Raw genomic sequence first — 25,238 nt, 5'->3', positions numbered from 1 at the left:
ATATATAAATGAATAATTAATTAAAGTTTAAGCAGATTACGTGGTAAGTTCTTCCTTCACTGGCCCATTTTCCTAATGAGGTGTTTTGAAGTCACCATCGGGTTTGGGTTTCTCTCCCTCCTCCTCTCTGTCTTCTTCCTCTTCACTTCCTTCTGTTTCATCCTTGCTCGCGGCTGTCAGCTCTGTCAGTGCCCACCATATCGTGGGCGCTCAGTCAATCACTATGATTTAATGCCAGATCTATAGGAAACAGCTTTCATTAGCTTCAACAGGCATCATAAGCTCAGCCAAACTCTAGGGTGAGAGTAATAATTAGATACCTATTCTAGCATGCAGTGAAACCAAGAGGCTCCTGAAATGCCATCGTAGTGGAGGGACACCTTGCTTATCAATCCCATTTTCCTTGATCTGTGTCATATCAAACAAGAGATCCCCCGATTGCCTGAAAATTTATATAAACTCAACCAAGCCGACTGTTGTCAGCTACAATAACCCAAGGAGGTTGCACGGGGTTGCAGACTCGTTGGCTTCTCTTTGAAGGAACAATGGATTAATTTAGATGGCGGATGAAGGAGGACATAATTGCTTACTGAATGTTGATGTCCAAATCCTAGTTATTCCTTTACCGGAGATTACGAAGAATTAAAGAACAGTTCACGTCCATCCTGCTAAACCTGACCCAGTTTATTTACACTGTAATCTCACTTCAGAGCAGGAGAGGTAAAATGAGCTCCTCTTATCAATTAATAGCTGAAGAAAAATTTAGATTTCAAGTTCAGTGTAAGAGCTATTTATTCCAAAGCACTAGAGCAACGAAGAGGTGCTCGCAGTAATGCTAGGAAGCAGGAAATACGGAAGGGATATTTTTTTCCCCTTCCTTCTTAAGAGTTTGAATTACTGTGCACTCTTGGATTTTCTAGTGACCTGTGCTAAAGCCCTGGGGCTAAAGCAGACCTATAATGGATCTATTTCTGAATTGTTCAGCAGTATTGGAGTTTAAAACAGAAGTCCTGCCACATGCATATAATGAGGCCAATGCTGCTTCTGCAGCCAGGGGGACAGTGGTCACAGCCTGTATGGCTTCCCCAATACAGAGGAGGACCAGCTTCTCCTTGGCACACCTTGGGGATTCTCCCAGGCAGTCAGTCCTACACCAAGCAGACCTGGAAGCTGCTCACAGTGTATGTTGAACCTAAGATCCTGCCCACACTCCTAGATCTCCCAGGCCTGCCTGGCCTACCCCTGTTCCCTAGTACCACATTCCACCTCAAGAAATTCACTTCTCTAAATTAAGACCTGGCTCCATTTCAAACACCACTGGTAGGTATAACATATTGCCTTTACCAGTCATTTATAATTCAGTATGTTTTAGTATGTAGTCAACAAATATTTGTTGTGTGGTGAATGTATTCAGACCATGGATTAAGCAGCGTCAATGAGTGGGCAGATGTGTTGGAGTTCAGGGCAGGTAGCACGAGTTCTCTGCACCACAGTGGGCACACACAGGCATTAGCACATCAGGGGCTGTAGTCACTCTCTGAACCACCTTCAGGAATCACTAAGACAGCAGGGAAAATGGGCATACACCAAGGTTGTGGGATAAGATGTGATTTGAGGGATGCTGAGGTGTGAGGGCAGTCAGGTGGGGCAGACCTTGGACGTAACGTAAGGGCATGGAAACTTAGCAGAAGGCTCAGGGACTTGGCCTTGCTTTGTAACAACCTGTGGGTGTGCATTCTGGAGCTCAGCATGGATCCTGGCACACACTAAGTGCCTGAGAGCATCAGTGAGGAAGCATGGACAGTGCACATCTATCTGGGGACTAATTTTCTAGGTTTCCCAGAACAAAGGATCACTACTGGGTGGCATGAAGTAAAAGAAACCAATCAGCACAGTACCGGAAGGTGGAAGTCCAAAGCCCAGGTACTGGCCAAGCTGCAGTTCCTTGGAAACATCTACAGGGAGCCCGTTGTTTTTTGTTGTTGTTGTTGTTGTTGTTTGTTTCGTTTTGTTTTGTTTTTGCTTTGCTTTTCCCAGACTCTGGTAGTTCCTTGGCTGTGTCATCACAACTCCCATTCTTCCTCATCTTCCCATGGCCATCCTGCCTCTGTGTCTTTTCATTGTCATGGCTCAGGGCATGTCAGGCTCCAATTCCCAGCTTTTGCACAGGGACATTGTGGTCATGGTGCAGTTTTCCCCATGACCTCCCCATCAGTTAATTCTGTGTCATAGACCCTATTTGCAAAGAAATATCACACTCACAAGCCAAGGACTCAGGCTCCAACATATCATCTCAGGAGACACAGTTCAATCTATGTAACAACTCAGTTGACAGGATTGTTGAGAATGAATGGAAGCATGATGTGAAATGTCTTGATGACTGGAAAGTAATTTTTGCAAATGTAGGATAAAGAATGGGCTTGCAGGGTGGAGCTGGTGCTGTGGTATAGCAAGTTAAGCCTCTGCCTGTGGCACCAACATGCAATAGGAATGTTGGTTTGAGTACCTGTTGCTCCACTTCTGATCTAGCTCTCAACTAATGGCCTGAGAAACATCAACGGAAGATAGCTCAAGTCCTTGGGCCCCTGCACTCATATGGCAGATCTGGAAGAAGCTTCAGATGAGCCCAATTCTGGCCGTTGTAGCCATTTGAGGTGTGAATAAGCAGATGGAAGATCCCCATCTTTGTCTCCTTCTCTCTCTGTAACTCTGCCTTTCAAACAATAATTTTTTAAAAAATTTGTAAAATGAAAACCAAAAAGAACGGTCTTTGGGATATCAGTCTGGACCTCTCTCCCAACAATAAGAATCCTACTCACACTAGGTGTTCTAGTGGAAGGCCTTGGAAGGCCAATTCAGGAGTGCAAAGATGAAGGAGGGGGAAGGACTTCAAAAACAAGGTGAAAGCACAAAAGACAAATTTCACTTCCTTGGAAGGGTGGCCTGGGCCTTGTTCAGATCCCAGGTAAATGAGTTGACTTCAAATACCGTCTCTGCTCTGGCCACTTAGACTTCCAAGAGTGAGAGCAATGGTCTCACAGAGAGAAAACACAGATGGAAAGCATAGACCATTCTGACTGTGGACTGGGATGAGGACTTTACAAACAAGGCTTTAATGTTTGTTGTGCGTCTTGGAAGACAGTGAGATACAGTGCTCCTAGGGCATGGGCTGGGAAGGACAGCTATCGGTAGATTTCATGTGTTTCCCTATTTCTTTAGCAGGGGCCAAGGAGGTGGGCTAGCATCTGGGAAAAGTTGCATTCTAGTTGATTAGGAACCTCGGGTCTAAAATTTAATTCTGGGCTGCATCATAATTTTTCCTGAAGTTTTGAATAAATCATCCAATCTGCTCCAGGTTCCACTATTTTCAGCATTTCTATTTTAATCATCAACTGTGCCTGCCTAGGACCCTGAGGTCTCCGATCCTGTTTGTGATTTAATTTGGGAGGGAAGTGAGGCAGAAGGCAGAGGATGCCTGGAGAACCAAATGGAAGAAAATGGGCTTGAGCCTCCTGTCAGAAAGATTGGACCAGGTCCGAGGGCCGTTCTCTTGGCAATAGCAAGCAGTCTTTGGCTTGCTCTAGCAGGTCAAACTTTAAAAGTTGCATATCCGTAATTTTAGTAACAAGAGCAGAGGTTCTCATGTACCAAAGATTGCTTAATTTTCACTCTGATTTGACTGCAAAGAGACAGGTCAACTCTCCATCCAGGTACATCACAGCACCACTAGGTAACAAGGGTACAGAGTGCAGCCTGTTCCCCCGCCCCTTTTTTTTTTTTTTTTTTTTTTTTTTGCTATGAACGTTTGGAAACACAGGGCCAACTCTACTGGTCAGGTAAAGCACTAATATCCTCCCAAAGCACTACCTGGTGCCATGAACAAGCGAGCATTAAACCCAGTGGCTCAACACAACTTACCCGCACCTTTTCAGGACTTGGCTGTGAGTGGGACGGTGGCTAGGACTGAAGTCATCTCAGAGCTGAGCTCGGCTGGGTTCTCAAGACTGTTGCTCACTCACACGTCCGCCATGTGGCTGGTTGAGCATCTGTCTGCCTCCACAGTGGTGCTCTCTCAAAGCAGGTTGGTAGCCACAGTTCACATGCAAGAGCTGACTTTCCTCCAGGGAATACTGGGAAAAAGACTCCCCATCCTGGGATTATAAAAGGAGATGTAGTTGACCTGCTCTTTCGGGAAATGCTTCCACACTTATTTAGAAATCCTTTTCTATTTTTTGGATCTTAGAAGAGCTACGTCTTTCTTGATGAGTTCTCTTTGGATGTTGGCAAGGATGAACAACACACAAAGGATGCTTGGATTCACATCTGGGATTTAACAGCTTACAGAGCACCCTCAATATGCTACTGTATGCAGCCTCGACAACCCTGCGTATGCTGGTGGATCAACATTTTCATCTCACGTTATAAAGTGCAGAGCCCAAGGTTCAATAAAGATTATGACCTGCCCAAGCTAACGAAAGATAGCAAGTGGTGCACTAGACCCTGCGCAGGTGCAATTGACAAGCACCTGTGACAGTGCTGGTGGAGACCTGAGTCTAAAACTCAGATGTGATTCCCAGCCCTGCTGTGCAGCATCTGCCTGCCTCTCTATCAGTCCACAGGGGATCCTCTCCAAGGGCCCCAGCCAGTCAGGACGTTTCATTTGGTTCAATAATGTTTAATACTAGTGAGACAGAAAGCCCTAAGTCAATGGTAATACCTGCTTGAGTAGCATGATTCCAGCTGCTGATGCAGTTATAAAACACGGTGATGACTTGTGGGCCAACTCCACTTTGCCCAAGCTCTCACGTGCACTCTCTTTTCAATTATTTATATGACTGTTCTATCCTTCCATGCGCAGCCTCCCTCCTCTCACCTTGTCCCAAGAACGGCTGCAGTCTTAAGGCCAATTTTACCTTGCTCCACTGTTTTTTTTTTTTACACACATTCCCTCAACACATTCTGCCCAAGACATCCACCTACACACACGTGCCCTGGACCTTCCACATCCCATGTTCTTCTTTCCTCATATATTTCTTCACTTTCTGCGCCCAAAATACTTGCCTCCACAACCAAGTTGCCAATGAGTGTGCTAGGTTCATGCAACTATGTCTGGCAGGGCAAGATGCAGCGCTGTATAGGAGAGGAGGTCTCGGATGCCTGGCTGCGGCTCATACAACTCCTCATCCGTGGTTCGAGGGGAATCAGAGGCAGGGTTTTTCTGCCATCATGCATGCACTGCACCCACAAGCCATGGGCAATCCAGACTGCTTCTGCTGGTAGTGGCTGCCTATGGGGTCAGTGGTCCTGACACGGAGAAAGTGTGGCTAGGGGAAGTAACCTGCTTTTTTGGCAGCTCAAGGTGGTAGTCATAGGGGACTGAGCGGAATATACACCTATTCAGAAGGGCACAGAGCCAAAAATAACTGGGAGCAGTGTTTCATCTGACGGGCCCAAAAATACAACTCACCTTGGAGCATGTCAGGCTATAGACCAAGCGATTCTGAGACCTTAGCATTCCCATGAACACACACAGAAGAGCTCACGGCATCACTTGTGCTCCCAGCCCCTCCTCTGGCATCACTTCTCCAAGCCAGTGCCGGGTGGTAATGAAGAGACTAGGGGCCCAGATTGTGGGGTCTGAGGATAAGGGCTGAGAACAGGATCGAATGTTCTGATGATGAAAGAGGCAAGAGGTAACTGGCAAATATGGAGGCTGCGAAGCAAGGAGGAACAGAGACAGAAAGGGGATTTAGGGCAGGGGAAGCCCAGAGGTCATGGCAAAACACAGAAATACCCAACCTACAAAACAAACAAAATAAAAAGGCATGTAAGGATTGAGCTGGAGACCAGAGGTCGTCTTGAGCAGACGCACAGAATCTGCTTCTCCCACTGGCACGGGCAGTGTGCTGACTGACAGCAATCTACTCTTCTATTTTTGCTCGCTTTTCTATTTTGATATAAAAGGCAAATGTCACAGTTCATTCATCTTCATTCTGAGTAACTGAAATTACAGGAGAGTGGAGGGGGCAGGAAGCTGGGAGACAGAGGCCGGAGTATGAAATAGCTGTGTTCTCCTAGGAAGAAGGTTGGCGCTAACAGAGCAGAGAACGAAGGGACAGAGCAATGAGAAAAGAAGCCACCGGTTTCCCTGCAATGCGATGGGCATGTCTGGGAACTTGGCATGAGGCAGCAGAAGATACAGGTTCAAACAGAAGCCCTAGGAGCTTCGAGTTGGAGTTGGACACAGCAGAAGGCAAGCACAGCCAATGGAGCTAGAGGCAATGCTGCATTTGACCTGAGGTCATGAGGGCGGGTTTCCTGCTTGTGCCTGGTCCCCAGTGATGTCCCCAGGGGAGGACTGAATGCCAGGAGCATTGTACACACACACACACACACACACACACACACACACACACACACACACACAGCCTCCTGGAACCCTGGGGTTGTTTAACTGACCCTGAAGGCATAGTGCTTAGACCTCCTCAATCCCAAGCACTGTGATTTCCACAGGAGACGGAGATGGGAGCTGTTCCACAAGGACTGTCTTCCCTGAGGATGTGAAGTCCGTCCTAATTTCTTATGATAAAAAAAAAAGCCTCGTCTTTTAGATGAAATGATGCTAATGAAAGATGGCATATTTGGGATACACACACACATACATGGTATACATTTGGGATATAGCTATACATTTATCTAGACATATATTCTAACCCAGTAGCTCAATAATTGGCCAGATGCAATGGGTCCTGATTTTTTTTTTCTTTTTTTCACCAATTTAAAAACATTTCAGAGTCTGGGAACAACTGGCCTAGGGAGCCATGTGGTACCCTCTGGGACCAGCGTAGTAAGAGAGGTGCTGCCTTCTCTTCCCAGCCCCTACCCCTTCCAGTGCCTGGCTGCTCCTCATGGACAAGCCCAGACTCCATCCTGTCTTTTCCTGGGGTAAATTGTGCAGCTCTTCCCCTTTCCTGCTGAGGCGGCCATGAGGGAGGCCCGACTCACACAGTCTCCCATGGGGCCCTCTGGATTTTAGTGGAGTATTAAAGCTTAATTCAAATCAATGAATTGTAACGGTGGAATTTCAAGCCCTTTCACAGGACAATGGGGAAAACGTATTTATCTTTAAATAAAGGGCCTTCGTTGGAAATCAGATTAGACCTTTCCAGTTACTGATGCAAACTGCCAGAGACGAAGCACAGGGAATAACCACTCTGTCTTCCGGATTAAAACATCACTCTCTGCTGGGAAGGGGACTCCAGACCATGGTGTGCCATGGCCACGGCGCCATAGGGGACACTTCCCTCCCGCATCGGAAGGCCGCCTGTATTCGGGCCAGCTCTTGCCTTTGATGCCAGCTTTCTGCCAACGTGCACCCTGGGAGGCAGCAGGAGACAGTGCAGGTGCACAAGCCCCTGCTGCCAACATGGGAGAGCCTGGCAGCACCACAGGCTTCTGGGTTTGGTATGGCCTAGCTCTGGCTGTTGCAGGCACTTGAGGAGTGAACCTGTAGATGCAAGATCCATCTCTGCCCCTCTCTGCCTTTCAAACACATAAGAGAATTAAAAAAAAAAATTTTTTTTTTGTTTTAATCCTTACTATTGAAACAAAAAGGAAATCTGACCTCTTTTCTGTCCATCTCTTAGACAGGATTCATCAATCAACCCTGTCCCCCAATCCAAGGGTTCTTAGGTGCTGTCCGGCCAGGTGTTCACATGCCTGTTGCTCGTGGCAGAAGCGGACAGCTCTGCACTCACCCACCTTCTCCCCCCAGCTCAGAGATACTTAGTGGGAACGCAACAGTAGACACTGAATAAGCAAGCAATTGCGTGCACCGGCTTAAAAATAGCCCAGTCCCCACCAAGGGACACCTCTGTACAGGTTCCACTTAGGTGAACGCAAATCCTTACGGCTCTTAAAGCTTTTAGAACTCTGATGCCATGAATCTCGAATACAAACAACCCGCGGGAGCCATTCAGTTCCCCGCGGACCAGGGCGATTTGTGCGCAAGGCAGGAGGAGGGACTCCAGGAAGGGGAAGAGGACGGCAGGCATTCTGCCCTGTTCCTAACCTGGCCACCCTTTCTCTTCCACATACATGAAAAGGATGGGTTGACCTGAGGAACTGGGACAAAGTCACCCCATCTTTCGTGTCTTTGAACATGGGCTTGAACAAATGGGCTGCACATCACAGGGGAGAATTTAAAGTGCTTTGTCTGTGTGGCAGTGGGAAGAAATAGGAGGGACATCTATCTGTCCCTAACACCCTGTGCTTTGGGCAGCTGGCTGTGGAGGGAGCCCTGGTGACCCATTCTTAAGCAGCCCGTGGCTCTGAAAGAGGGGTCTCTGGCAGGGAACAGGAGATCTTATTAATCATGCAGACGCCAAACCCCATGGAGTGACTGAAGCAGACTGCAAACATGTGGGTTTTGATCCCCTCCTGAAGACCCACATGCTCAAGGTTGTAAGGTGTTACCCTGGAGAGGAGGTTGGGGACCTCATGTGGGGTCACAGGTCTTAGGTGACCTCATCAGAAGCCAGGGATGACTCAGCTGGGATGTGACATCCCCGGCTGGGTGGGGTCTGGATCTTGGCACCAAGGGCATGTCCAGGCACGAGGGATTCCCAGTGGGTCTGCAGGTCTAACCCAGCCTGGGCGGCCCATGTCACCTGCAGTCTCCAAGAAGCCTGCAGCGACTTGACCTATGCTGGTGGCTCTTCCATGGGGACAGGCCAGGCGGCCTCTCAGGTTCCCAATCTATTATTAGTTCCAATCCGCACAAATCCACCCTGTGCCAAAGGGAGGCTTCTGCGAACTTTCCAAGGTGGCTTAACTGTTTCCAAGCAGCTGTCTGGGTGGCCACACACGGCCACGACTGCTGTAGTGGTGGACTTCTCATAGCAGCAGGCCCTTCCCTAGCCAAACCACAGACCTGGGTCGGTGAGCAGCTGGTCCCAACCTGCGTCTTCCAGGCCCAGGATGTGTCCTGGTTTTTAACAATGCTGTGAGCGCATTTCAAGGGCCTCCCCCCCTCGCTCTTTTTGAGGCTGGAGGCCCATGGTTGTGGCCTAATGAATGCATTTTCTTTTCCGTCCAAAGTGGAAGCGGAGTACGGGGATGCAGATCGAATACAAACCCGCTCTGGGCGCCGAGACTCTGGACAATTAAGACAAAGAGCGCGGCGGCAGCGGCGGCGGCGGCACCGCACAAAACCCTAGGGAAACATCCAGAACGTGCCATGAACTAGCTGGCAGGGTGGGGCGCAGCCCGGCTGCAAACACGCCAGCGGCGAGGCGGCCCCGGTCCCGCAGGTGGCCAGGTGTTGGGTGTCAGGGGTCAAAATCCACCCTGGGCGGCAGCAGGCTGGGCCGCGACAAGGCACAACTCCAGGGGGCACACCCGCCCCGCGCACTCCGGGAATGGCGCCCCCAGCCAAAAAAAAAAAAAAAAAGCAACCAAACAAAAACCCATTGCCCTGGCAGGAACTGGGCGGCGCGGCCGGCAAAGGGGGCGGGTGGGAGAAGGAGAGCGCGCAGCAGGAAGGCTGGGAGCAAGAAGTAGGGGGTGGAAATAGGGATGGGAGAGGAGAGAGGGGCCGGTGGGAGAGGGAGCGCAGAGGCCGGCAGGGAAGCGGAGGGGGAGGCGCGGGGTCGCCCCAGCGCCAGGGCGCCGAAGGGGACGGGCAAGGATCGGGAAGGAAGGGACTCGGCCCGGGGCGGCCAGGGGGCGGGACTCGCCGGGTCCCCACCTGCGTGGGCGTGCGCTGCCCCGAGGGGGGTGCCGGGGCCGGCGGGAGCGGCCGGGAGGCGGGCCGGGCAGGAAGGCAGGGGGAGGGAGGCAAGCAGGGAGGGGACGGGGACTGCGAGGCGGGGAGGAGCCGGCGAGCGGCTGGGGCTGCGGGGGCGGAGGCGGCGGCGGGTCCGGCGGTGGCGGCAGGTGGCCCCGCGCGCGCGGCGGCCCGGCCGGCCGGGGGCGGGCGGGAAGGAGGCGCCTCGGGCGGGGGCCGGTCCCTGCTACCAGGTGACCTGTTCCGGCCCGGATCCGGGCGGCCTCGCCATGCAGCGGCGCGGCGCGGGGAGCCGGTGGCCGCGGCGGCAGCAGCAGCAACCCCCGCCGCCCGCGGTCGGCGCTCGGGCCGCAGCCATGGTCCCCCCGAGCGGCGGCGTCCCCCCGGGCCTCGGCGGCCGCCCTGCCTGTGCGCTACTCCTGCTCTGCTACCTGGTGAGCGCCGGACCCTGCTCGGGTTCTCCCCTGCGCGCGGGGCCCCGGGGACATAGGTGGGGATGGCTGGGGTTGGGGGGGGAACCCCCGCCACGCGCGGCGGGGACAGCCACGCTAGTTTTCGCTCTTCCTCGCCACTGCGCCTCGGGCGCTCCCGGCACCTGGGATGGGTACAGGGGGAGCGGAGCGGGGCGCGTGCACCGCACTTGCCGCGCGGCTCTCTGCTCGCCCGTCCGCTCCTCTAGTCTCCAGATTCCCCCTGGAAATCCCTTCTCGTCCTCCCGTGCACCCGGGAGCCTCTGTGCCCCCACGTCTGCTCCCCGACCCGCGACGCACGCCTCTCCAGCTCCCTCCCCTCCTTCCCTGGTTTTCCAGTCGGGCTCGTCGCGACTGCTTTCCTTCCCCTGCCCAACTTCGTCTTTCTCCGCACCGACCCCTCGCCCCGACCCTTTTCTGAGTTCTGCGGCTGCTCGTAGCCGGGACGGTTTTGTGTCTCCGCATCTCGCGTCTCCAGCGCTCTCCAGCTCCGCCTTGGTCACTCCAGCCAAGTTGTGGATGCCAAAAAGAAATCGAGTTTTTGGAAGCACGCTTACCGCCAGAGTGGTGACTTTAGCTGCGTCCCGAACATTGTCGTTTCAGACACCCGTTGGGCTTATGCGTTGTCAGTTTGCCATTTGCACGTTTCTGTTGCAGTCATCGACTGAATGGCTGTAACCTATTTTTCCAGACCAGCTCATTTGAAATCCCCCGAACCATGGAGACCCTCGGAATCCGGGGAGGTGGTTGGGGGATTGTTTTCTTGAGTTCCATTGAGGGCTGCTGGCTTCTGGTTTTGAATTCTCTGAAACAATAGTAAATTGACAGAAGGCGACACCCTTCCTGTCCAGCCTACCTTATGTTCCAGGATCCTGGAGAAACCCGGGGTTATCTCGCCATATATTACTGTAAATAAATGAAATGGAAAATGCTGAATCATGAAACTGATGTAATAGGAAATTCACAGAATGCTAAAAAAAAGAAAAATGAGCAGTGTCATTGTCCAGAATTCTTTCCATTTCTGTGCCATTGTCATTATGTGGAGTCCTTCTTTCAGAAGCCTAACACTACTGAGGAGCTAGTGTCAGGAATTAGAATTTGATTCCAAAGAGATTTGCCACCCAGACCAAGTTGCTCTGAATGCTCTTAACTTCTGGGCTGTTTCGTTTCTTGATGCAAGAGCTTGTAAAAACGCGCAGGTTCTAATTCTGCCTTTACATCTACCTGTTGAGTAATCTGTGGTGGTATTCACATTCCAAAAATAGCCAGTACCAATTTTGTGGTTGGTATACTTCCCAGTTTCATAAGAAGTTGTCAGTTAGCATGAATGATTTTATTCCCTGCTCAAGGGATATTATTATTTAATCTATGCCGCAGGGTTATGGCACACAGGCTCATAAATAAAACTACCCTATCAAACGTCAGGGGTTTCAGTTCCAACAGATGATCCTGTACAGAAGACGCTGGTGGCCGCTCAGACCCAGAAAGGACATAGAAGGGGGCACGTGAAGCGGTCACGTCCAGGGTATCTGGAAATCCGCAAGGGAGTCTCGGGACCTGCCAGGGAGGGTCATCTCAAGCAATCGGAGTGACCTGAGTGAAAACTCAAGGCCTGTCTGGTGGGGAGTGGGGACAGGTGAGGGCGCAAATGCCCAAGGAAGTTGTGTGGGGAGCCAGGGAGCTTGCAAGAGAGTGGATGGGGTGCCAGCATAGCAGGCTGGCCAGAGATGGTGCAAGAGTGAGATAGGCTCAGGAAGGAGAGACTATAGGAAATACTGTGATGTGGAAAATAACTAGAGCATGGATGAATGTCTTGGCAGGGAGGGAAGGGAACGGTGTGGATGGGGACTGTCAGGGCTCCCTGCCCGTGCTTCCCTCACACAGGCTTCTGATGTGTCCCTGCCACGGGAAAGGAGGGAGCCGCTTTGCCAAGGAAAGAGAGGGTCAAGCTGAACCCTTGCTTAGGGGGTGGGTGCCACCGTTCCTGGTGGGGGGGTTATCCGCAAAGACTTCTTGATCTCCTGGAAGCTGGGTGTGTGTGGGTCCCCAAAAGCCACTGCTTAAAAGGACAGAGACAATTTAGATGCGTAGCTGTGGATTCTGCCTCTGGAGGAAGTGATGGGTCAGGGGACTGGGTGTGCATAATGGAGACTGGCAGTAGAGCCGTATGGGAAGGCAGGAGGTCGGGAACAGCTTGGAAGTAGAGCGGGGATGCTATGGGGCAGCTTGGAAGTCAGTGTCATCACAGCTTGCTCTGGGCCAACTTGTTTAGAAACGTGTTTCGATGTTGACATTACTAGGAACTCTGAGGTAGGAGCCTTTTGGATCTTCACTCACATGAGAGCTCAGGCTCAGAGAGGTTAAGTAAGTTGCGCAAGGCCACACAGGTAGTCTGAGATTAAACCCAAGTCTGTCTACACCCGAAGCCTGTGCCCTTCCCCATGCCACTGGTGTCTGTATTTTGCCGCTGGTAACCCATTCTGCTCATGCATAAATTGAGGCTATTAGCAAAGCTCCAGCAATTAGCTGCCACCATGCCAGTGGCCAGGATGTGAGGTCATACTGAAAGCAACCTGAAATACACAAAGCAGGAAGCACAGGCCACAGACTAGAAGCAGGATGTTGAAGAGGGAACGGGTAAAACCAGAAAATATTATTTGCTGTCGGTAATGGAAAGATAAAGGCTTGGAGCGCCCTGTGGTCTGGAGGTGGCTGGCAGGGTCAGGCACTTAGCTTTGCTTGAATGTGACTTGGGATGGGAGCCAGGTGCCCGTTTATGCCCTCCTCTCTTCTTGGAATCCTGGCTCATGGTGGACGGCTGAGGGTGTGTGTCCTGGAGCCAGGGTCCTGAGCACGGGGGTGCTGGTGGATGCTGTCCTCCTTCACTGGAGGGGACAGGGTCACCTTCAGTATCCTCCCAGGGAAGACACTGTGACTGTAGCTAGGATACTGCCAAAGCATGAATAATTGTGATGAGCCCTGAAAGATAAGTCACGGAACGATGCCAAGCAGATTTCTGAAAAGATGATCCCCAGTCCGGCAACTGCCAGAAGATTCTGAGGTCACCAGAGGTCAAGACGCAAAGAGCCTCCTCCGAGAGGGCCGGTGGCTGGAAAGCCGAGGGCCACCGAGTGGCTCCCCTGAGGTGGCTGGTGCCCCGGGACTGCTCTGCTGAGGCAGGACCCCCTGGCCGTTTTTGTAAACCCCGTTAGCTTGTCGTTGCCTCCACACACCTGGCTATAGCCAACTTGCGACGATGGAGCTTCTGGTAGGCAATTTTGTCTAGTCTGAACTCCGGTCTCCAATGTGTAATTCTTTCTTAAATGAGAAAATAAATCTCACAATGGCCACTATTGATGTCAGCTGTAGAGCTGAAATATTCAGAGTGGACATGTGTAGCTGTTGGACAACTGGAGAAGGAAATCAAAGGATGTTAGCAGCCCAGGTGTCAGTGGGGGCTGTTGGCAGATAGGATATGACAGTCTTTTTTTTTTTTTTTTAGGGATTTATTCATTTTTATTGGAATGGCAGATTTACAGAGAAGAGAGACAGATCTTCCATCTGCTGGTTTACTCCCCAAATGGCTGCAACAATGCAGTTGAGCCGATCTGAAGCCAGGAGCCAGGAGCTAGGAGCCTCCTCCGGGTTTCCCACATGGGTACAGGGTCCCAAGGCTTTGGGTTATCTTCTTCTGCTTTCCCAGGCCATCAACAGGGAGCTGGATAGAAAGTGGAGCAGCCAGGATATGAACTGGTGTGCATCTGGGATCATGGTGCTTGTAAGGTGAGGATTTTAGCATTGAGCCGTTGCTCTGGGCCAAATGTGAGTCTTGGATGGGCTTCTTTGTAAGTGGCTGCCTCCCACTGGTTATCCACCTAGGATCCTGAGTCACTCAGCTCCAGAAGAGTAGTCAGCGACTTAGAAGTACAGACAGGATCCCGCAACGTCACAGGACAGCCAGTGGCCTCCACAGTGCGTTAGCTTGTTGTCATTGTAAGGAAATACCCGAGCCAGAATAGTGCAGAAACGAACAGGGTCATGTTGGCTCAAGGTTGTGAAGGGTCATGGTCTAAGATTTGATGGGGGCAGGGTGTTCAGGGTGTTGCTTCCGCTCCTGGGGAAGGTGCTTTTGCTGGCAGAGTGGTGGGGTGGTGTGTATCGTTAACATGGCAAGAGGCGGAGCTTGTGTGTCTGTCCTTGGGGTCTTTTATGAAGCCTCTAGGGCTCCACACGGCTGTCCCAAACCCATCTGGTCTTCTGAGGTGACTGCCTCCAACACCCTGGAGTTACATTGTCTCCACCTTTCCAGTACTACTAATGTTAATCCTCAAGGATGCCAGTCTCCCACACGTGGTCTTGGAGGGCCCTATCATAATCTAACACCCAAGCCATAGCACACCATCATCCTGCCAGTAGCTCGTGCTAAGCTACGGCGTTGGCCTCTGCCTTCTGCCTCAGGCTGGCTGTGGGTTCCTGCAGGAGCAGGAGGAAAAGCAGAAAAGAAGAAAGAAACATCCCCGACAAGTCACTAGGAGCCCATAAATAGCCTCCGGTGAATTCACTTCTGCTGTTGATTGACTCATCGGGCTCCCCTGGGAAAGGACCTTGTGCCCTGTGAGTGGGCTGAGCAGACTCTGCCTTGGCTATGTGACCTCGAGGAGGGGCTCCTGATGCTGGGAGTTTTCTTGGTCCTCTGTGTGTGTGTGATGTGGTGTGGTGTGTGTGTGTGTGTTGTCTCGGCCCAGGGAGTGTGTGTGTGTGTGATGTGGTGTAGTGTGTGTGTGTTGTCTCGGCCCAGTGTATGTGCGCATGGTAGTGTGTGTTCTTTCAAGGACTTAAGGGCACACTGACATGACCCACTGAAGTTCCCACATTCCCTCACCTGGATGCAGAAAGCAGTGACAAGTATAAAGGCCGGTTGGAATCAGCCTCTGGGAATTTGCTGGTTGACCTTGACCTCTCTGAATTCTCTCTGCAGTCTGCCTGCAATGCGGTCTCCTTTACAGGGTTGTTGGGAAGGTTAAAAGTCACAAGTTTTGTGAAGTTCTGTAGGAGAGTATGAGGTTGGAAGTGAGTGGCGAAAAAGTCTCCCACACAGTAGGCACCTGCTGAAATACTGCCAAACCCACTAAAAAAGGAGAGTATGTTAAATCGTATGGGGGAGACGTGCCACGACCAGGCGTATCCATCATGATGGTGTGGTGGAGACGAGAACTTGCACACTGTGATGGTTAGCTCCGTGGGAAGCAATAGTGCTATTCTGGGAAATGATTCCCGAGGCACGTTGTTTTGAAGTCTGTATTGACATCACCACCCATTCTTCTTAATTGCTTGCTTTGTTGACATACACAGAATTCTTGCTTCTCTCTAGTCAGCAGAAATGAGAGAAGTAGGCCCTCTAAGCTAATACAGTGACCTTCTTCGACCTATGCAAGTTGGATCCAGCCAGTGTGGAGACAAAGTGCTCAGGAGCCAAGATTCTCGGAGGTGACTGATGGGGTGCGATGGGCAGGACGGGAGAAGCAGACACACCGTGATTAGCCGCCTATCAGAGCTGCGCACGTACGCAAAGGAGGAAATGAACTTCACGTACTGAGACTTAAACGATTGAAGATTTTTCAATCTCTCTGTCTCTTCCTTCAACACCAAGTGGACCACATAGAAAAAACAGCCAGGTTTCTTCTGTTCTTTAGAGCAAAGGCTGCCTATTTGAATAGTCTCTTATTGATTTTGTTTAAAGGAATCAAATGCAGTCATCCTAAGAGAAATTTAGGCAGTCGTGGGGTTTTTTTTTCCCCCCTTCATCCAGAAAATACATAAATTCATCTGATTCTTGTTTCCCAGACTGAATCCAATGCATTTAGATCGCTAGTTCTGAGTCTTCTATCACGAACACACATGAAGCAGTTATTTCTCTCCTTTAAAAAGAAATGGCAGCATGCACACGGTTGCAGAGGTGAGGAAGTCGATGTCTTGGGTCTGTCCTGGACATGGCCACATCTCACTCTGGCCGGTGCTCAGTGGGGGCATAGCCGCATCCATGAGGCCCCGTGTGCCTTCCCCAGCTCAGCTGAGTGCAGAGCAGATTGGTAACTTCTGAAAGGGTGGGATGACTGTGTAGCTGTTAAATGACATCATTCAGGGGGCCGCGAAATACCTCCCTGCTCCCCACATATCTCGCTTAGAGCTGTGGTACATTTGGGCTGTTTATGATGCATTATCTTCACCCAACTGGCATAGAAATGCAGATGTATGACATTACCTCCATATTTTTTTGCATTATCACATTAACATGGATGAATCTGCCAGATGAACAGAAATCCAGCAGAGACAGACAGCAGAGGGATGGGAAATGTAGATATTTTTGCTGGTATTTTTGATGTGGAGCAGTGGAAAATTTCGAGAAGGTTGCAGGTTGTTGTGAAAGGTCTAAAGGGATAAAATAACGGTGCTGGGAGGGAGGGTGGTGACCCTCCCTGATCTCACTGTCTCCAGGTGCCCCCTCACCGAAGACCCCTGGGCTGTCAAGAGCCGAGGGCTGCTTGCAAGAGGCGATGCGGCTGAACGCACGACCGTCAAAAGGGCAGTGGGGGTTCCAGATGGGATCAAGTCTTCAGGCTTCTGAACAGGTGCCCCCAGGCTGTAGCACAGTGGCTTGGCGTGGGCCACTGAGGCAGAGGGCGGGCGTTCCCAAGCCCAGTGCTTCAGGTCAGTAAGAACACTCACGGTGTGCTGCACTCTGTCCTGCCAGCTGGAGCCGTCATGGGGATGTGGACTCTGGCCTCTTCGTTTCTCACCGGAGGAATGCGTGGATAATACTGGAGCTTGTGTGAATACAGCCTGGCAAACGGAAACGCCTATGGAAGCAGGACACGTGTCACGCCTGTAGCCGAGACTCTCCAAGTTAATGGCTTTAGTTTCCTGGCAGCAAACAGCTTAGAACCATACACATGACTTGAGCCAGGAAATCAGCTTCAGTTTAATCAATATTTAGAGTGTGATGTGTTGCTAATCGCTGTTGGTTTTGTACATAGCAGAGGTGGCCATGGCCCATGGTTCCCGCTGAAGCAGCTGCCCGCTGGGTCAGCTCCAGCCAGCAGGACGCCAGCTTCCTGCACCACAGAGGGGCCCGGAGGCTGCAGGTGCTGGCGCCTCCTGGAAACGGTCGTATCAGATTTGCACATGCTGCCACGGGGGGCTCTGAGACCCTGTCTGGACTCAGCACGTTGCCCTATACTAGGAAAACACTGACCCCCCTCACACACACACACACACACACACACACACATGCCTCTTGGGCTCGCTATCGCCCAGGCTTGTCTTGTGGCTCCAGTGATTCATCTCAGTCAGTGAAATTATCTCTCCACCCAACCCAGCTTCAGGTTCCCTCCCTACTTCTATGTTCTCTGAAATAATCAGTAAGTCAATGCCAACAGCCAGGAAGCTTTAGAAGTTTAGGGAGGGGCCGGTCCTGTGGTGCAGCATGTAAAGCTGCCAGCTGCAGTCCCATATGGAGAACAGTATCTTGTGTGGGCACTGGTTCAAGTCCCGGCTGCCCCACTTCCAATCTAGTTCCTTGCTAATGAACCTGGAAAAGCAACAGAGGATGGCCCAAACTATTTGTACCCAGGCAGTTGGGTGGGAGCCTAGGAAGTTCCTGGTTCCTGGTTTCAGACCGGCTCAGAGCTGGTCATTTTGGCCATTTGGGGAGTGAACCAGTGAATGGAAGATCTCTCTGTCTCTCTTTCTGTCTCTTCCTCTCTCTGTAACTATGCTTTTTCACATAAATAAATCTCAAAAGAAGATCTGTAGAGTCAGGTGCCATTAGCAGTAGATATATGCAACTGCACCTAGCTACCTAGCCCATTTCTCCTACTGATGTACAGTGGTACAGTGGGTTAAGCTGTTGATTGGGAGTGCGGGTGCTCACATGCCATGGCAGAGTGGTTGGGTTCTACTCCTGCCCCCTGTCTCCTGTGCTGGCGTGCCCTGGGAGGGACAGATGATGGTGCATGTCCTTCGGTACCTGATACCCATGTGAGAGACAAGGAGGGGCCTCCAGACTTCCAGCGTGTCCTAGCCATGGCCTGCTATCTGCTTTATCAACAGAGTTGTTTGGGTGCCCGGATTCCTCCTTCTGACTGGCTGTTGTCTCTCCATGGCCACTTTTAGCCCGGCAGAGTTGAGTGGCGACAACAGGTGTAGAGTGGCCCACAAATTTCATGTTTGCCTTCTGGCCACTCATTGGTGAGAAAAGTCTGCAGATCTCATCTAGAGTTATGCCATGCAGTAGAAAATACAGACCTAGAGTTAAGTTTCTCAAAGCAGGTGTTTGGCCTCATTGGATGCCTGCATCGGGATACATGGGTTCAGTACCCAGTTCTGGCTCCTGAGTCCAGGTTCCTGCCAGGGCTAACCCAGGAGGCAGCAGTGTCAGCCAAGGTAATTGGGTTTCCTGCATCGAGTCCCTGCTAGCAGCTTCCGCCTTGGCCCAGTCTTGGGTATTTGGGGAGCTTGCTCTCCTGGCTTCTCAAATCAAAATCAACAAATAGGTAAAGAAATTTTCTCCTTGCCACACTGAAAAAGTAAATAATACATGTGGTTAATTTTGATGTTTTATTTTACTGAACTTGAGGTATCCAAATACACTTCAATATGCAATCCTTGTGAAAGTTACTAATGAGCTGTGTCACAGTCCTTTTGTTAAAATATAATGGCTTTGGAATCCGGTGCACATGTTCTGCTCACATCACAGGCGGGAGCCACATTACAGGTGCACCACGTGACGTGTGCCTGTCGGGTGGCTAGCATAAACCCAGAGCTGCCATCCCCTGGGTTTGACTTTTACGACTCTTGAGGCTTGGAAGCAGGTGAAAAGAAAGTAATCTCCATCCTAAGCTGCAGAGATCTTTTTTTGGATCTGAATGGAAGGCAGGCCCTGGGAGTGCATGGCAGGAGGCGTGTGTCCTTTGTCCACGGCGCCGCGGTGCGAGACTCTCCGACAGGCTGAACCATCCTCCGCGTGCCGCACCTCTGAATGCGGGAAAGCAGAGCGGGCTGTTTTACCATCAGATGTAAAATAATGAACACAGTCCTTATTAAGTGCACTTTGCAATGAAATAGAGTGCAACTAAATGGCCTTTCATCAGCATTGCATTTACTGCAGTTTGTGCCATCAGCATCTAAGATGTGGCCAAATGGGACCCAGGGCCTGGTTAGATGTTAGGGTATAAGATGATAAGAGTAAGTGTGAGATGACTTTTCAAAAAAATTTTCTTTCTATTTATTTGAGTTAGAGAGAGGGACAGAGCTTGTATCTGTAAGTTCATACTCCACATACAGCTGAGGCTGAGCAAGGGCAAAGACAGGATCTTGGAACTCTATCTGGGTCTCCCACACAGGTGGCAAGGGACCGGCTACTTGAGCCAACACTAGTGGATGCCAGGATGTGCACTAAGAAGCTGGAATCAGAAGCATTTTGTGGGGGGACAGAGCCTAGGCACTGGGGTACAGGATGCGGGGGTCACAGGGCCATGCCAAGCGCCTTGAGGAAGAGGTGCATGTCCTTTTGAAAAGAACGAAATGCTGTAATGTGTCATGGCATGTCCCGGGCCCTTGTGGTGAGTGGTGCAGCGAGCAGAGTGTGTGTGCTGGGGAGCCCAGCAGTGGAAGCCATGGGAACCTGGCTCTGAGCCCTGTGTGTGCTTGTGTCCTGGCCCCAGCCTTCCTCAGCTCCAGCCCTGGGGATGGGTAAGGTGGGGATGGGGGTTCTCTGCTGTGGGCTCAACAGCGAGCTGCAGGATGGCACGCTGGTGCTGCTGACCGATTGAAGGAATGAGCTGTCACTTAGAGACAAGCGCTGGGCACGCCTATGGATGGGCAGGCAGAGTTCAGCATGGAGTCTCTGAGCAGACAGCAAGTGGCACGTCTTTGATCTTCCTGACAGGGGCTTCTGGGTGGCAGTGGGGAGGGGTGGACAGGAGCTCTGAGCTTCTGGGCTTTGGTCACATCACGGAATATCGCCCCTGGGCTGTCACTTCCTTGTTGGCACAATGAAGAAGTGGCTGTGGATGGAAGAACCGACCTGACGTTCACCCCTGCTAATTATGAGATTACTTTTATATTTGTTGTCTCCCAGTAATTTGGAAATATCGGCTGGGACAGAGAGCAGTGAAGCCTCCTGCGGGGGGAATGGTGTGGCCTTTACCCAGCCCCCTTCATGCATGTCTTCCCACGGGTTTCCCATGACTAATTGCAAGGCACACATGGCCAGCCCTTCCCCTCCCCGTCCCTGTGCCCTTGGGGGAAGCCCCATTTACGTTGCCACCTGATAGGCTGGCTGTTCCCCCCTGACTCTTTAATACTTAAGGAATACAAAATTCAAAAGCTAGGGAAAGAGAGATCACATATAGATTCCCTATCTTACGCTGTCTCCTTGCCTCCTCCTCTTCCTTATAAGGAGACAACCAATGATGGGTGCCTTCAAGTAAGTATGCTGTCTGCCTAAAAATCCTATAGAGAGTCTGACGCCATAGCCTAGTGGCTAAAGTCCTCGCCTTACATGCATCAGAATCCCATATGGGTACCGGTTTGTATTGCAGATGCTCCACTTCCCTTGCAGCTCCCCCCATATAGTCTGGGGAAACAGTAGAGGATGGCCTGAAGCCTTGGGACCCTGCATCCGCATGGGAGACCTGAAGGAAGCTCCTGGCTCCTAGCTTCGGATCAGCTCAGCTCTGGCCATTGCAGTTACTTGGGGAAGGAGCCAGAGGAATAAAGATCTTTCTCCCTGTTTCTCTTTCTCTCTGTAAATCTGACTTTCCCATAAAAATAAATAAATCTTAAAAAAAAAAAAAAAAGACCTTGTATCAGAGTGGGCCCCTGTCTACACAGGGAAATCTGCTCCCTTTAATGGCTGTATAGTATTCCTCAAGGAGATACACTGTAACGTAAATAGTCATCTTGGCATTTAGGTATCCCAGCTTCTAACACCATGAACAATTCTACAGTCAAAATTTGTGTATGAGGGCCTGGCATGGTGGTTCATTTGGTTAATCTTTCCTCTGCAAGTGTTGATATCCCATGTGGGCACTTGATCATGTCCTGGCTGCTCCACTTCCCAGCCAGCTCCCTGCTTGTGGCCTGGAAAACCAGAGAAGGACGGCCCAAAGCCTTGGGATCCTGCACCCGTGTGGGAGACCTGGAAGAAGCTCCTGGCTCCTGGCTTTGTATCAGATAAGCTCAACTCAACCAGCAGGTGCAAGATTTTCTCTCTCCTCTTCTCTCTGTAAATATATCTTTCAAATAAAATTGAATGAATCTTTAAAAAAATGTGTGTGTGTGTGTGTGTCTATCATTTTGCAAAGCTTTGTGTGTGTTTGTAGAATAAACTTGTACAAATGGAATTCCTGGGCCAGAGGGCAGGTGCGTGTCTACTTACATACAGATAATGGCTGATTGGCCTTAAAGAGGTGGCTGCCACCTGCATTGCCAAGCAGAGCCCTGACCGTGTCCTGGATTACCTGACTCTTTGATCTTGGTGATTTTAACAAGAGAAAAAATGTTACCTCCATGTTGTTTTGAGATCAAAACATCTTAGGATGAGTTGCAATTTGTTTCTAGGCGATCCCCCTGCCCCCGCCCCTGACTTTGATTCTTTGCTGTCAGTAGAATACAAGACCACAGTCCTGGGGTGGGAATTTGGTGCTCTCTAGGACCGAGACCCTGCCTTTCCTATCAGTCTGACAGTACCACATCTAATTGGGGTGGCGGGGCGTCCCTTCTACTCTCTGGCCAAACCTAGCGGCTTACAAGTTCCCAACTACACCTAAATGTGGTAGCTCCCTACCTGTCCCAGTTCTGCCGTCCACACGGCTGGCAATGCCTTTCCCCTTCTCTGCTCGGGGAACTTCTCGGAGGAATACCATTTCTTCCAGGAAGCCCACCCTAGGTCCCATTCTGCATTACTGACCGGGTGCTGGGCTCCCATGTTGTGTCAGTGGAGCCCTGACCGTGGTCTCCCTTCGCCACTCTTACAGACATGGGGTCCTGGCTGCCAGCTGGAGCCTCCCTCCAGCGCTGCCAGAAGCCAGACATTCCCAACTCTTCTTCCTCGGAAGAGACCAAAGTGACTTCTTTGTGTCTACAATATACACTGTATCTTAAAATCACTTCTCTCTCTCTCTCTTTTTTAAAGATGTATTTGTTTACTGGAAAGACAGAATTACAGAGAGAGAAGGAGATACACAGAGAGAAAGAAAGATCTTCTGTCCACTGGCTTACTCCCTAAATGGCCATAGCAGTTAGAACTGGGCAGGTCCAAAGCCAGAAGCCAGGAGTTTCTTCCAGATCTCCCATGTGGGTACAGAGGCCTGAACACTTAGGCGCAGGGAGCTGTATCGAAAGTGGAATATAGGACCACCCACTATGCCAAGTGCAGCCCAGGACCGTAAGTGTGTACAGTTCAGTGCTGTGTGACTAGTGCTGCTTCCCACCACCTGCACTCTTCATTACCCCATGCTGGAGCTCTGGCTGTCAGACACCCCCCGTGCCTCCTGACCCTCGTGGTCGCTGCTCCCTTTTCTATCTCCAAGAATGTCTCGGTTCCAGGCTCATACAGTCCTTGTCCCTCTGTGTCCGACTTGTTTCACCTGGCATCCGCGAGGTTACCCTCGTGATGGCATATGTCAGAGTTTTGTCCCTATTGCTGAGTCCTGAGTAAGAAACTAGCGTGTACACCCACCGCTCCTGGGTATCCAGTCCCACCAATATTGTGAAGTTTGCTTCTGTCGGTGTACACTTGAGCTGCTTTTAGTGCCTGTGAAGGATGCTGCTATGAACACAGGTGTGCAAGTAGTTTTTCCTGTCCTTGCTTTCAGCTTTTTGGGGTTAGATATTGAGAAATAAGATTAGGTTCTATGGTAATTTTCACTTTAATGTTTTGAGGAACTGTGAATTAGGTTCCTAGAACAGTTGCACCATTTTGCATCCCTCCCGCAATCTATAAGGGCTTCACCATCTCACCAATTTTTATTCTCTTTCCCTCCTGCTATATGTCTTGTATTTGTACCTTAGGCACCCTAGGCAGTGTGCAGTGGTCTGGTGTGACCATTCCACTGCTGTGTGGCAGCTACCTGAGTTCCTAAGTCTTTATCTAGAAGAGGTCAGAGTATCTGCATTTTAGTAGTTTAAATGCAAGAACTTGCCTCGAGTTTGCAACCGGGCTGCCCTGATCCCCTGTGAGGGAAATGTCCACTGGGCCAGGACTCCATCATTAATAGAACTTGCAAAGTCAGCGCACTGCTGAAATCTTCGTTGGCACCTCTCCGACCATCCATGTATGCTGGGAAAAAAATCAGACAAAACCGACCGTGGTCCAGGCTCGCCTGTGTGTGTGTGTGATTCGGAGCGATAGAAGCCTCCTGCTGTTGCCGCCGTCATGCCGGCTTGTCCTGGCTCTGAGCTTAACAGAAGCAGAAGGGGCCAGGTTGGCATCCCTGCTATGTTCCCTCGCGGGTGCACTTTGAACTCGGCTCCTAGCCTTTGATTTGGTGGCGTCTGACCGCCATTTGAAGTCAGGACAATAGTTGGAAGATCTCTGAAGCCAGGGTTGTCTGTGTTCGTTGGAAGGCCGGCGCTGCTGCCTCTGATTCTGATGGGAAGCCGCTCCTGCGAGTGGAAGCCAGCCCTGGAATCATTGCCACGCAGCTTTGAAAGTCACATTTTGATCAGCAGATGCTGCTGAGGCTGGGGAATGAGTGTAATGTAGCCTAATTTTCATTTGTGTGTGTGTGTCTGTTGGGTTCCTTCCAATCGTTCAGGAGTAGTTTCGACACCTTTTTATCTTCCTCCCCGATGCCTTTATTCAGATTGATATTTTTTTTAATCCCAGGAAAATCATGAGCCACACATCTGTTATGATGAATTTTGTTTAATTCTCTATGTGTCACACTGTGTTTCTTTCCCCTGGGATTTTTCAGAATTTTGCGCCATCTTTGGGGAGGCAGACTTCTCTGACAACGTCCGTGGTACCCAAGGCCGAGCAGACTTACACAGACTTTATTTATTTTACTGTCTTCGAGGGCAGCGTCCGCAATGTTTCGGCAGTGTCAGTGGAGTACTTATGCTCTCGGCCGTGTGTGGTGAGTCTGGAGGCCATCGTGTCGTCGGAATTCCGGAGTAGCATCCCCGTGTATAAGAAGAGGTGGAAGAATGAGAAGCACCTGCACACCAGCAGGACACAGGTAGTGCACGTGAAATTCCCAAGCATCATGGTTTACAGAGACGACTATTTCATCCGACACTCCATCTCCGTATCCGCGGTGATCCTCCGAGCCTGGATTACTCACACTTATGGCGGCGGCGGCGGCAGCAGCGGCGGCGGGGACTTGAATGTGAAATGGGAAGCCGACTTGCTGCACGCCGTAGCCAAGAATTACACTCTGCTCAAGGCCATCCCACCCTTCGAACGTCCTTTCAAAGACCACCAGGTGTGCCTGGAGTGGAACATGGGTTATATCTGGAACCTTCAGGCCAACAGGATTCCACAGTGTCCCCTGGAAGACGGTAGGTCAGTGACCCGGCCAGAAGCCGAGTCCTCATTGGCACGAGAGTCTGAGCCTCAGTCGGGTGGCAGGGGACATAGAAGGATATGCATGGGACCTCAGGAACAAAGGGAAGAGAGGAGAGGATGACAAGAAGGGAGGGAGAAAGTGGTCGGGCATGGGAGGTTTTGAAAGGATTAGGCCTGGGCCCAGTGCCGTGGCCTAGTGGCTGGGGTCCTTGCCTTGAACGTGCCGGGATCCTGTATGGGTGCTGGTTCTAATCCCAGCAGCTCCACTTCCCATCTGGCTCTCTGTTTGTGGCCTGGGAAAGCAGTGGAGGATGGCCCAAAGCTTTGGGACCCTGCACCCGTGTGGGATACCCGGAAGAAGTTCCTGGCTCCTGGCTTTGGATCAGCATAGCGTCGGCCGTTGTGCTCA

The 25,238-nt window shown here is 51.0% G+C and overlaps 1 protein-coding gene across 3 annotated transcripts in view; it reads left to right on the top strand.

The window, feature by feature from the left end:
- Positions 1-10,041: 10,041 nt before the first annotated feature.
- The window catches only part of SEL1L3 (SEL1L family member 3), a 100,636-nt gene continuing 85,439 nt past the window's right edge, over positions 10,042-25,238 (top strand). For all 3 annotated transcript variants that reach the window (XM_040966258.1, XM_040966259.1, XM_040966257.1), the window contains exons 1-2: positions 10,042-10,221; positions 24,237-24,822. In XM_040966258.1, the coding sequence (XP_040822192.1) occupies positions 10,057-10,221; positions 24,237-24,822 (751 nt within the window). In that variant the 5' untranslated portion in view covers positions 10,042-10,056. The remainder of the gene's footprint in view (positions 10,222-24,236; positions 24,823-25,238) is intronic.

Source organism: Ochotona curzoniae, unplaced genomic scaffold (assembly GCF_017591425.1).
Source record: "Ochotona curzoniae isolate NIBS_2020 unplaced genomic scaffold, NIBS_Ocur_1.0 scaffold_4505, whole genome shotgun sequence".
In the NCBI taxonomy this organism is placed as follows: domain Eukaryota; kingdom Metazoa; phylum Chordata; class Mammalia; order Lagomorpha; family Ochotonidae; genus Ochotona; species Ochotona curzoniae.
This window is presented reverse-complemented; position numbering and strand designations above follow the sequence as displayed.